This window comes from Uloborus diversus, chromosome 6 (assembly GCF_026930045.1).
Source record: "Uloborus diversus isolate 005 chromosome 6, Udiv.v.3.1, whole genome shotgun sequence".
NCBI classification, from domain to species: domain Eukaryota; kingdom Metazoa; phylum Arthropoda; class Arachnida; order Araneae; family Uloboridae; genus Uloborus; species Uloborus diversus.
In genome coordinates, this window is record NC_072736.1 from 42,125,150 (window position 1) to 42,137,465 (window position 12,316).

Genomic DNA, 12,316 nt, shown 5'->3' on the forward strand with positions numbered 1-12,316 from the left:
CAAAAGAAAAAAAAAAAAAAAAAGATAAATGCATAAAAGTGAATAGTAATGTTCAACACTCATAGTTTCCAAGAACTTTTTTTTTGTCAATTAAAAAAATCAACTAACTAAACTTTTTTCTCTAACCCTTAAACTTACGTACGATGTTTTAGAGTCATAAATTAAACGGTTTTTAAATATTAAAAAACAATTATTAAACTCAACAAAATTGTTTTGCTCAAAAGTCAATCACTACATTTTCATTTCTAAAATGGAAATGCTTTATTTCATATTTAAAGAGGAAAAAAAACATACAATTGAAATTCAGTAATGAATTAGTATCAAAGATAATTGCTCTTAATTAATAATTCGAAGAATTTTTTTTTTATGTAACGCATCAAGACGAACTTCACTAAGAGACGTCCGCCCGCGAAACTGTGCACGGGGATGATGTTTACTCAGAGAAGCACGCGGAAGAGGAAGATGAAAGACAACTCACCCCCTTCCTGTGCAGCGGAGTGCTCTCGGCGCTCGTGTCCGGCAGAGCGGCGGCCGTCGTCAGCTCGTCGACGGCGATGAGCGCGGGGGGCTGCGCCGCGGATGCGAGGGCCGAGTCCCCGTCGTTGCTGATGTCCGTCACGTCCACTTCGTCCCGCTCGTCGTCGCCGGACGAGCCGCAGCAGCTGCCGCAGCGGGCGCCCCCGTAGGCCGCCGTCGTAGTGTCGGCGTCAGAGTCGATCCTTGGGGGGGACCTGCGACCCACGGGCCGGAAAGCCGACGTGTGGGCCGGCGTGGGACGCAGGGGGGATCCGGGGCTGTCGTGGTCCGGATACGAGAGAGAGGTCCCTTCGCTCGCCGACGAGAGAGGGCGACCTGGGGAAGGAAAAAAAAAAAAATCGATACACCTGTGAGAAATTAACGCTTCGCAAAGGAAATCTGCGTAATTAAAACTCTCAGAAAAGCATCCTCAAATATCTCGATGATTTCGTCGTATTTGACAAAAAGACTTCGTGAAAAGTTTTCCGAGTAAGCTTTTTGTCAAATTGACGGACATTTTGTAAGATTTGAGTATGATTTTCTGACTCAATGAGGAAAGAACCAACGCAAATATGACGAGTTTTGTCTAACGATTGAAGAATCCTCGAAACTGAGAGATGCATTTCTGAGAATGTTAGCACTCAAAGACGTCAGTTTACACACTCTCAGAAATGAATCGTTTATTTTCGAGATTTTATTCCTCCTTAGTAATTATGATAGCGAAGTGGTCGTCTTACATTCACCAGTAGCTGAACTTGAAAATTGCAATTATCCTGTGAAAGCGGTATTCCTGGTTGACTCCCCAGGCTGCCATTTGAAACCTTTCCAGTAACTCTTAAACAGATTGGAAAAAAAAAAACCATTGACTAGAAAAAAGCTGAACGATTTTCTTGTCCTTGAATGGACCCTAAAGTTCCTTTGGATTCCAAGCCATGTTAACATCAGCGGTAATGAAATGGTTGATAGGCTGGCCAAGCAAGGGGCAGATTTCTTCCCCAATCCAAGCAACTCAGCACTCTCCATTCTGTCAAGATAAAGATGAAATCAGCAGTTCAAAGGTGCAACTGTCAGAGGCTGGCGAAACTGTCAGTAGGCAAGAATTGGGAGAGCCTTGTTAACGGAAGTCCTCTTGATCACAACCTATCCCATGCGGTTAGTGTGTCAGCTTTCAAGATGAGGAGAGGGCATGATTATCTTGCCGCACACCTCCACGGTATCGGTGTCCTGACATCACCAGAGTGACAGCTGTGCGGCTACGGAACCATGAACACTAAACACCTGAAGGCTTGCTCTCCTCTGGACCACAATAAAAAAATCCTGGACAACCTTTTCAGAGAGGCCCATCTATACTGGTCAACGCGGCACCTAATGGCTCAACAACAAAGAATGAGCGTTGGATAAGAAGATGAAGAGTTCAGTCCGCAATGGCTCTTAAACGAATGATGTCTGGAAGGTGGAAAATAGTCTGCAATTGCACTTAAAATTAATAATTACTCGTAGACGTCAAAAAATCTATAAAGTAGCATAATATCTGCAGACTTCACTGTACCGTCAAAGGTTAAAATTACTGCAAAATTATAACAACTGAGAGTGATTTCATCGGCAACTCAAGGGATTGAAGCTTAAAAGAAATCTTTAGGAAGTTAAAAGTGACCTCACTTTCAATGGGAAACTGCGCTATTGTAAGAAGTCAACGAAAATTGTTATTTGGCGTAAAAAAAGGTTTTTTGCATTAAAAAGGTTGCTCGTAATCCCAAATTACGTGACTAATAAAGTCGCAATTTTTACTTTAACTATGTTAATTCAATTATTTATTGTTAATATTACTATTTTGCACTGTGGTCGTCTTTCTCTTATTCTGTTCAGACTGTAAAGTTAAGTTTGATAGTCAGAGCTGCTCTGTATAGGACGCAAAAAGAAATGGGAAGAAAAGGGAAATATTTTTGAAGGACACTATATAGTTATAAATTAGCTAACATTTAACGTTATTAAAAGAGTTACGAATTTTTAAATACCACGTTGATAACACAAGCCTGAATCCAAAATTTGACTGTTTGTGGGATATTCTTAGCGTGCTAAAATCAAATTTGAAGCCAGAAAATGAACATCACGTACCATTCATTTTTTAAAAGGGAGAGAAAGGTTAAAACGATGCAAAAATGTAAATTTCATTATAACTTTTGACGACACAATTAGCATATGCTATTTGAAGAATATTTTGTGAAATTTTCATTACTTTTTATGACGAAATGAGCCATTGACGGCGACTTTCTGCTTAAGATTCATTGAAAAAAAAGTTTTATTGCGATGTCCCACATAAAATCTGAAATTCAAAAACGAAAATGATTTATTACGTAAATACATTTTTTCAAGTATCTGCTTCGAGTTTTTTTTTTAAAATTACGTTAACTACTTTACTATTTTAAAATTACGTTGAAACTAAAAAAATAATAATTGCCGTCGTTTCCCGCAGAAACTTACTAAATCTTAAAATTCTTTTTTTTTTTTTAACTTCAGATGATCCAGTGATTAATTATGAGGGCCACTGCCAAAAAAAAAAAAAAAAAAAAAAAAACTTTTTTTCTTGTCTTGTCCAGTGATTAGTTGTGAGGGCCACTGCAAAAAAAAAAAAACTTTTTTTCTTGTCTTGAGACGTCCAATGAGAGTCACTGTCAATGGATTATTCCTTCAAAAAAATATTGAAAATTTCACAGGTTATTCTTCAAATGTTACATTATAATGAAATAAAAAAATGTTGAATTAAATATTTATTAATTATATCGTCAAAACAAATTATCGATACATACTCTTCTTTTGAATCCCATTAATTTAGTCCCCTCGTAAACTTATTTTATTTTCCTCACAGCATAACTCCGATTTTCACAACGTTACTTTTAAAAGCTTTTGCACTTATTATAAGTTAAGTGTCCAACAAATCTTTTACATATTTTCATGAAGTCCTCAAAAAAGTTTTGCAGTGAGATTCATCTGTAGTATGTTTTAAACATCATTTAACAAAAGAAAAAAAAATCATATTTTTCGCTTTTATTGCATACAAAAGTAAAATATCTTCTTTGATATTTAATTTGCTTTAAAAGGGAGAAAAAAGCAACCACTGCTTTCAAAAAAACAAACATTGTTTAATAAGATTTATTGCGCAAGATCCCCCCCCCCCCCTTTTAACCTTAACATGAAATCAATGTGTGGTTGTTGTGCATCTTTCTTCAGTGGGCTTTGGTGTATCTTGAAAACACAAGAGCTAATAAAAAAATACACTACCATATTCGTTTCTCCCATACTAAAAGTTGTAGGGATTGACTATTTATAGCCCGGATGCAATCAAAAAGTTCTTTTTTTTGCATAGTGTAATTAGACAAAATATACATTGTCAAGGTACGATGTGAACATTTATTTAAAGATATATTATATTTCTTCTGTGCGTGTGTTTGTAGTCATAAGGCTTTTAAACGGCAGGACCGATTTTGATAATATTTTTCGTGTGTAATTAAGTTGAGAGAGAGAGAGAGAGAGAGATCCGAGCATGGGGGTGCGGGGGGGGGGGTTAGAGCCGCAATGGATCGAATCTCAGAAACTCCCGGATGATTAATATTTATTTTAACTTATTGTTAAGCGTGAACAGAAGTAAATATTTAAACCATTGCCAAAGGATAATAAGAAATTCAGCTCTACTTTTATAGTGAAAATTATCGTCTGTGATCTCGATAGGAAAAACGTAGAGAAAGAGAGAGAGAGAGAAGCCTTTTCATTTTTCTCAAGCAAAGATCTTGGGTCCCGTAATATATTTCAAAGTTTGGAAGACTGGAAGAAATCAGGTTTCTTTCACTAGGTTCACGCAAAACGTATATTCCTGTCGTCGTATTAGAACCATGTGGCGGGGTCATCGCCTCAGGTTTTCCTAACCAAATGATCAGAAAGTACCATATCTAGCAACATTTGCTTTTCGGCTCAAATCCATATAAATTTTGGTGCCACTGCTTTAAAGACTTTAAGGATTATTAAACTAATCAGTACATTATTAAAGGGAAAGGTAGTGTAATTTAAAGAAGACACAAATTTTATTTCCATCCAGATAAATCACAACACTTTAGTTTTGTGCACAAAAGATTAGTGCAGCGGAAGATTTTTGTCTTTGGTGGAAGGAAAAAATCAGGCAATATATGGAGATCCTTTAAGTACGGGAGGAAAGATAGTTAAGTGAAACAAATGCTTAGCGAGAGAGCGGGATATAAAAGGTTTCGTTCAAAAGATCGGACCACTAAACGATTGGAGTTCACTTCTCTTACTAATCGGCTGGATTACAGAAGCGTGATTGGTGGCTTGACGACTTTGGCGATAAACGATAGAGTTGCGGGATTATTTACATTTTAAAGCTACTGTTAATGTATTTTAAAGTATTTTTTGTTTATTTGGAGAATTATTTTTAACTGCAAAGAATTATTTTTGGTTTATAAAGAGTGTTTCGTCATTTCAGTTGAAGAAAATGTATATTTTTTAGGAGGGAGGGGAATGAGTGATTTTCGCTTATTCGAGGAACTTTGTTAACCTTTATCATTTCCTTAAACAAAGCTTTTCGATAGTTAAATTCCTTGTCATATAGGGAACGTTGCAGCAGGATTTCCCGTTTGTTCTACAAGTACTGGGTAGTTAGTTTTTTACACTAAATATCTGAGGAAGATTTATATTCTTTGAGTGTGACTGAAGGAACAAACCATGAAATATATGAAGATCTTTCAAGTACACGAGAAAAAATAGTTAATACAACAGCTGCTCAGTGGGCATTAGATAAATCAAGTTGTAATAAATATACGCATTGTGACACCAATTATCTTAAAAACATTTCCTTTTGGCATATGTTTTTGAACAAAACCGTTAAAACACTTGATAGTTTATTGATCTTTTTAAACTTTTCAATTTACAAAGTTTGAACAGAACAACGTTTGTCGAATCCTCTAGTTTAATACAAAATCTGACAAAATTATCATTAAAGCTGCCAAATTACTATTAGGAGCAGAAAGATAATATGTTTTCTTTAGAGAAATGTCCTAATTCATAGGGAGATTTTTTTTCTTAATTTACACAACTTTTTTTGCGTTAAATTTTAAGGTAAAATTGTTTTTATCTCTATATATTTAAAAAGAAAAAAAAAAAGGAAGAATAAAAAAGGACATAGGGAATTTCACTCTTACTTGGAAAAAAAGGTTTACGCTGTTTTATTTTTTTTTAAATTAGTTTTCAGTTAAATTTAAAGATTACGTCATTTATCGTCAAAGAATATCTGAAACTTTGATCAAAAACAATGAGAAATCTAGCAGTCAAAAATAGAAAAAATAAAAAACTAGATACCTGGAAACTTCTGTAACATTTGTCATTAAAAAAAGTTCTGATAGATATTAAAAATGATTTTTGATCTGTCCTACCTTACGCATAAAGAAAGAAATTTAGTCCATTATCAATAGTTAGAAGCCTGAAAAACCAGCTACCAAATTAACATTAAAAAAGATTGAGTTCATTCAAAACAGGGTATGGTGGAAAAAATGTTAATATTGAGGGATGATTATCGACAGTGGGGAAACTGCAAGAAGAACAATAGTTTTTATGTCGGAACATAGCTGTTGTTTTTTGGAATACTTAGAAGTGCATCACGCGAGTATTAGAGGAATTTTGTGCTTCTTGGAAGAAAAAGCAAGTATATACCGGTAACGTACTACTAATTTGCTGACTGTGTTTAATGTTTGTTGTTTGTGTTTAAAACCAGTACTATAGTAGTAACAGCTACCATTTTTTTTTGCATAAGAAATATGGTTATCGAGTTCAACTCAGTGTAACTATTTTTTATACATATCTAATTTGTTTATTTAGTTGCTATGATGAAGAATGCTTTAAAAGGTAATCTTTGTACGGTTAAAATAGTTTCCCGGTATGAAACGAAACGTTTAATCGGACCTTATTTTGATCCTTCTCAAAAGAGCTAAAGTATTTTTACTTTAAATTATCAAACATTGTTTACCTTAAAATATCACTTAAGTATTCTATCTCTAAGTGAAAACACAAAAGACCTTAAATTACAGACATTTTCTATGATAATGAAGAAGAAGAGGAGAGCTGTTGCTAATGCTTTGAACTTTATGCTATGAGAAAGGCTCTAGTAAGCCTTAGTATTTCGCATAGCTGTTGATTCTTATTACTTGTCATAACGAAGAATCTTACGATGTAAAGTAAAACTTGTTTATTTTTATGCTACAAATTTTCTATTTTCATTACTTTAATTGGCTTGTTATAAGTATTTAATTTCTTTAAGCTATTTCATAAACAAGACAATATTGTTGTTAATTTCTTTAATAATATCGGTGGTAGCACATTGTCTGTAGTTTTTACTTACAAAAAAATGCGTAATAACGCGATTCTCATTATTTGTCTAATGTTTCAACTGACCCTAGTCACTGTTTCAACCGCCCCTGACACGTAACCGGCTAGAAAAGTTTCTCGGACTACTTTAAAACCCCTCTAGATCAGATGTTTTTATCTTTTAATTGCTCGAGGACCGAAGCTGCAACCAAAGATTCGGTGGCGAGCAGCAACATACGAATAGTACTGACTAAAAAAAATGTATCATGGGGGGGGGGGGGGAGAGTAATGAATAAGTTAAGTGTCCCAAAAAAGGTCAACTTAAGGGGTTCAGGGCCTAATATATCGCTCACTCATGATTTAATTGCCTCCAATTTTTGTACAATCATCAAATATGACTTTAAACAAAAAAGAAAAAAAAATTCTTCCATTTACAAATTTAAGTTTAAATTATGTTTTTCAACTGTTTAAGAAAAAAAAAATAGCGAATGGCCTCAAAAGGAACACAGGGGCCTAATAAAACCAACTATGAATTATATAAAATGAACGTATTATAAAAAAAAACTTTTTGCCAATATAAAAGCATTTTAAACCACGTTTGATAAACTCAAAAATCCATCAAACATTCCATCTTCGTTTCAATGGAAAGGATAAAGATCAATCGTTCCATTCGGGACACTGATAAGTCGTTATTTTCTGCTTTTTTTTTGCTACTTCTACGCACAGTTTGTTCCCATATGTGCATCATAGGATGCGCAGGATCATATCCTCCATCTGATCCTTCGGTATCTTAATGAGGATATTGGAGTATCTTCGAAAATGCCAATAATGGCTTTAATAAGCTACAGTCTACTTTTCTAGTATTAACAAATTACAGCAAAACATTACGGTACACAGCGACACTTTTCTTTTGGAATTCCTCAACAACATGAAATAGGCTTTCTAGAAACATTAACACTTTTATACTGCTAAACTACAGTGCACCATGAAAAAGCTAAATTTTCTGTAAAATGAGATCGGGAAATTTTGACAAGACTCTTTTGTAATAACTGTTGCTACACTTTACCAGATGATAACAAATTGCTTGGTGATAACGCTTTGTTACGAGTTAGGCTTTTTAATGACGATGAAACCACGATCTAGCGAATTTTTGCTGACCTACATGAAAAAATGAAGGCTTATCCTTATTGGCCTACATGGCCTTACTTAGCACATCCCCCTTATTACAAACTGAAAGAAGAAAAAAAGAAGAAATTGTTTCAAAAGTATATTAAATAGACAAAGGATAAACAGAGTTTTGAGTTGCAACCACCAAAAACGATGCCTACCTCAAACTTTGTCATGGAAGAATCTGAACGCACCCGCGAGTAGTCTTTCGCACAGAAAACAAATCAGAATTTCGGAAGTGCGTCATATAGTCCATATCATGCGGTATTCGTTAATGAACCACATTCGGAACACACGTGAATTTTCTCAAAAACTATTTTTCTTGTACGTGAACACAAAGTAATAATTTGATAAAACAGGCTCATCTATTTGTAGTTCGATAACTAAGGTTTACTTAAAGCACTTAAAGTATTCTATCTAATATGCTGGTGTCAAAATACTACTAGGGAGAGCGATTGCGTTGTGAATGGTCCAAGCATGCCCAATCCCCCTTACTTGATTTTTTTTCCCTCAGAAGCTTAGTGAGGAGTAGCGAACATTACTTTACAAGTTCAGGGCCTGATTAACGCACGGTCCGGCGGGTCCGCGGACCTGGGCACCACAAATTTAGGGGCACTAAAATAGTCTAAATTAACTTACTTACTTCCTTTTTTTTCTGTTAAAGTGAACGTTTCTTTTCAGCTTTGAAAAGAATCAAAAATCGTTTGAGAAGCTGCGTTTCTCAGGATAATTTACAATTTACAGGCGTTTTTCTTATTGACCATTGAAAATTGTGACATCAAAATTAGATTTCGATGATGTGATCGACACATTTGCATCTGTTAAAGTCAGAAAGAAGCCTTTTTAAAGCTTAATGTCAGAATTAGTTTTTTTTTTTTTTTTTGCTATTTTTGCAGTTTTAAATTGTTTTTTAATTCATTTTCACCTTAAGGTAAGGCAATTTTAACTATGATTAGCATGGTGACTATCAAGTGTTTGGTATTCAAATCCCAGGTTTCTGTAGTAATGTGTAGATTTCTAGTGTATTAGGTTTCTAGTATAAAATATTGACTTTGAAATTGTGCTGATATTCTCATGGGGGGGGGGGGGCACCAATTTTTACTCAGGACCTGGGCACCAGTTTGTCTTGATCGGGCCCTGTACAAGTTCACACATATTGACAATAAAGTTATTAGGAAGAGCAATAAAGGGTTATTTAGTGAACTTCGATTTAAAAAAATAAGAAAGAAAACCCTTGTGTGTGAACTGAAACAACTGTATTGAAATATTCCAACTAGGTCCGTGACAAACTTATTGTAAAAGTATTTATCATTTCACAAAATATGTTTAGATCTTATAGTTCTATTTAACTTTAATTTAGCTAAAATGAACCAGAAAATATTTACCACTATCTGCCAACGTTGTCGTGTCAGCTAAGCTGTAAGGTAGCGTCGTTTCAGGTACACTGCGAGCTTCTCTGAGCTCGACGGCCGTAGTAGCAGGAACAATCCCAGCAGGACGAGGCCATAGGACTCCTCCATAGGGCAAAGGAAAAGGCTGCTTACCTGCCCACATGTACTCGGCAAAAGTCTGTCTTATGTCAGCGGGCGAAAGCGGCTTAGTCGTAGACAGTCCGAAATGCCTAGGGCCAGCAGGTGGCACGAATGGAGCTGCTGCTGGGGCAAGCGGGAAACCTTTGTTGGGCAATGGAACGACAGGAAAGTACGGAGGCTTCGAATGCACCGATACCTCTGAGCTATTAGGAACTGAATCCGGCCGAGATGGATTGCGAGGCCTTTTGCTGCTGTCGCTGTGGCTCCCAATGTTCTTAGTGATGCTGGCGCAGCTGAGAATCCTCTTCCTTGATCCACCGTTGAACATGGCTTTAACATCTTCCCAGGCATATACTACTTCATCCGGAGGTGATCCCCCCAACTTGATGTGGCGTCTCCAGGAGTTGAAGTTGGCCGCATCTGGCTGGACGTATTTCGAGTCCGGTAAGCGATGCGAGTGGAATATGAACTTGTTGGGTGAGAAGAAGAGGCCGCAGAAGGTGCACTTGATGCACTTGGCCCTCGAGCTATTGTACCGGGAGGGGACAAAGGAGCCCCTGCAGCCCCACGCACACTGATGAATGACATCGAACGCAAAGTTGTCGGGCAGCTTCGGTGGCTTGGTATCAGCTAGAAAACTCTTGCACAGCCTCTCAGCTTCCCTCTTGGTGATGAGTCCACATCTTCTGGAGGATACTGGCATCGCACCCGCTCTACGGAGCAACTCCAGTTGAACTGGGGTGCACTGAACGCATGTGATGCCGAGAGCTACCCTTCGATTGTGGATCTCGTTGTAGCTGAAGCTCTTCAGTAGGGTGTTCGATATCTGAGCTAAGCAGAGTCTTTCGTAGCCATCAATGACCAAGGCTACAATAGGGATACCATACAGCATAACTGACCGTACTTCATTGTTTCGAAAACCAGTGATTGGTGGACCATTGAAGAGAGTATTTCTATCACTTGTTGTTGAACTGGGAGTTGGTAGAGATTTTGGTGCTCGAGGATCCTGGAAAAGAAATTCAAAGTTAAAATCATGATGATAGTACTTTAACGACATTTCATGTTTTTATTTCCCAGCAAATATTTGAAAGAATGGAAAACACAATTTAAATATATTACAGTGGTTATTTCAAGGTCATACTTACACTCACATTACAAATGTTGCTGAAATGATAAGTGATTCCGGATAGAACACGAGAGAGGATACAGAGAAACGCTTTGGGAGCGATTAATCTCAAAAAATGATTTTTTTAGTGCTAGGTATTGCTTCTGTATTGAACTCAACATCATTACACGAAAAAGAACGCAGTTTTAGTGCTAATGAAATGAAAAGGACAAAATGAATCATTGGTTTTATTGTTTTATTTAACACTTTTGATTAAATTAATCAAAAGTCATTTTTAAGATTTTGTGTAGTCATTTTTCAGATTTTGTGAATTTTTGTTTCTCAAATTTCGGTTTTGATTCTACTAGTTTTCATGATAAAAAACTAATAACAAAACATCTTAAGAACAGTTAAAATTCCAGATAACATGAGAAATATGGAAGATGTTAACACAGGATTGCCCTTACTTCCTCTCATTTTCAAAATACGGCGTTTTTAAAGAATTTTAAATATCCTAAGTAGAAGAACTGTGAAACCCTTTTTTAATCGTTTGATAGGTTTGTATGCCTTCTGTAAAAAATTTTACCGAACATTGTTTTTACTAGAGTCAGTTTTTCTAGGATTTCTTATTTCATATTTTTTTTTCTCATTTTTTGATCTTGAATATTATTGCAAAGTTACTTTGATTTTCACTATGACCTGACGTAAATCATTTACTTATTTATCTTTTCAGAAGTATCTCTTGTTCAAAATAACGGCAAGTAAAGTCGTTAGCAGTAAACTTTCCAAAAAAAATTCAAATGCTACGTGAAAACGAACCGCTAAATAATTTTAGAATAGCAAAAGTGCTGTTACTAATATTTAGTCAATTTTTAAGTTTCCATATTCACGTTAGTAATTACTTAAGAATATTTCTAAAACTATTTATTTCAGTGAGCAAAATAAGTAAAAATACAGGTTTTAAACAAGTATTGTAATAATGATAAATAATTCAAAGAAGTAATATGTAAGTAGTATTTAATTCACAAGTATGTACATGCGTTGTTGCATACATGGTAGCTTAATTATTACTTATTTATTGCTATTATTTTTTTATTTTATTTGAAAGGTCAAAGGTTTTACAAATTACATCTCGATTATAAGAAGGAAGTTTTTATAAGTGTTGATTGTTGCCAGCAATGAATAAAAAATTTCCCGTCGTGAACAGAAAAAATGTAATAAGGAGAAATTAACGCAATTTCTAAGATGAAAAATAAAAATTACAGTTTGAAATCAAACAGTTCCAATAAGTAACACTCCGACACTATTCAAGTGGCTAGTAGATACGAATTAAATGAAGTCTTGAAGGGAGAACGACTTAATTTTGACTTGGTACCAGAAAAGAAACGACTAGTGAAATGCTTTTTACGAACGTAAGATTAAAACCAAGAAAAAGAGAGTAGAACTGGGGACTCTACTATACGTTTACAAATCTTACACATAAAATTTCAACATTATGACCAACCGTGTTTGAGTAATCCAAGGTAAACATACACATATGTACTTACGTACATGCATCTGAACGAACTGTCATCTGCAACCGAAAAAGGAGGCGCACAACAAAATGTTGTACGAACCATAAATTCAAAAT

General features: G+C 35.5%; 1 protein-coding gene across 1 annotated transcript; it reads right to left on the reverse strand.

Moving 5' to 3' along the window:
- Nucleotides 1-433: 433 nt before the first annotated feature.
- On the reverse strand, nucleotides 434-10,491 carry LOC129224360 (SKI family transcriptional corepressor 1 homolog-B-like). The gene is made up of 2 exons (XM_054858803.1): nucleotides 9,435-10,491; nucleotides 434-852 (listed from the first exon to the last, which is right to left on the reverse strand). Exons 1-2 carry the CDS (start codon nucleotides 10,471-10,473, stop codon nucleotides 434-436), a joined length of 1,458 nt encoding a protein of 485 aa, XP_054714778.1. The 5' UTR covers nucleotides 10,474-10,491.
- Nucleotides 10,492-12,316: the final 1,825 nt, after the last annotated feature.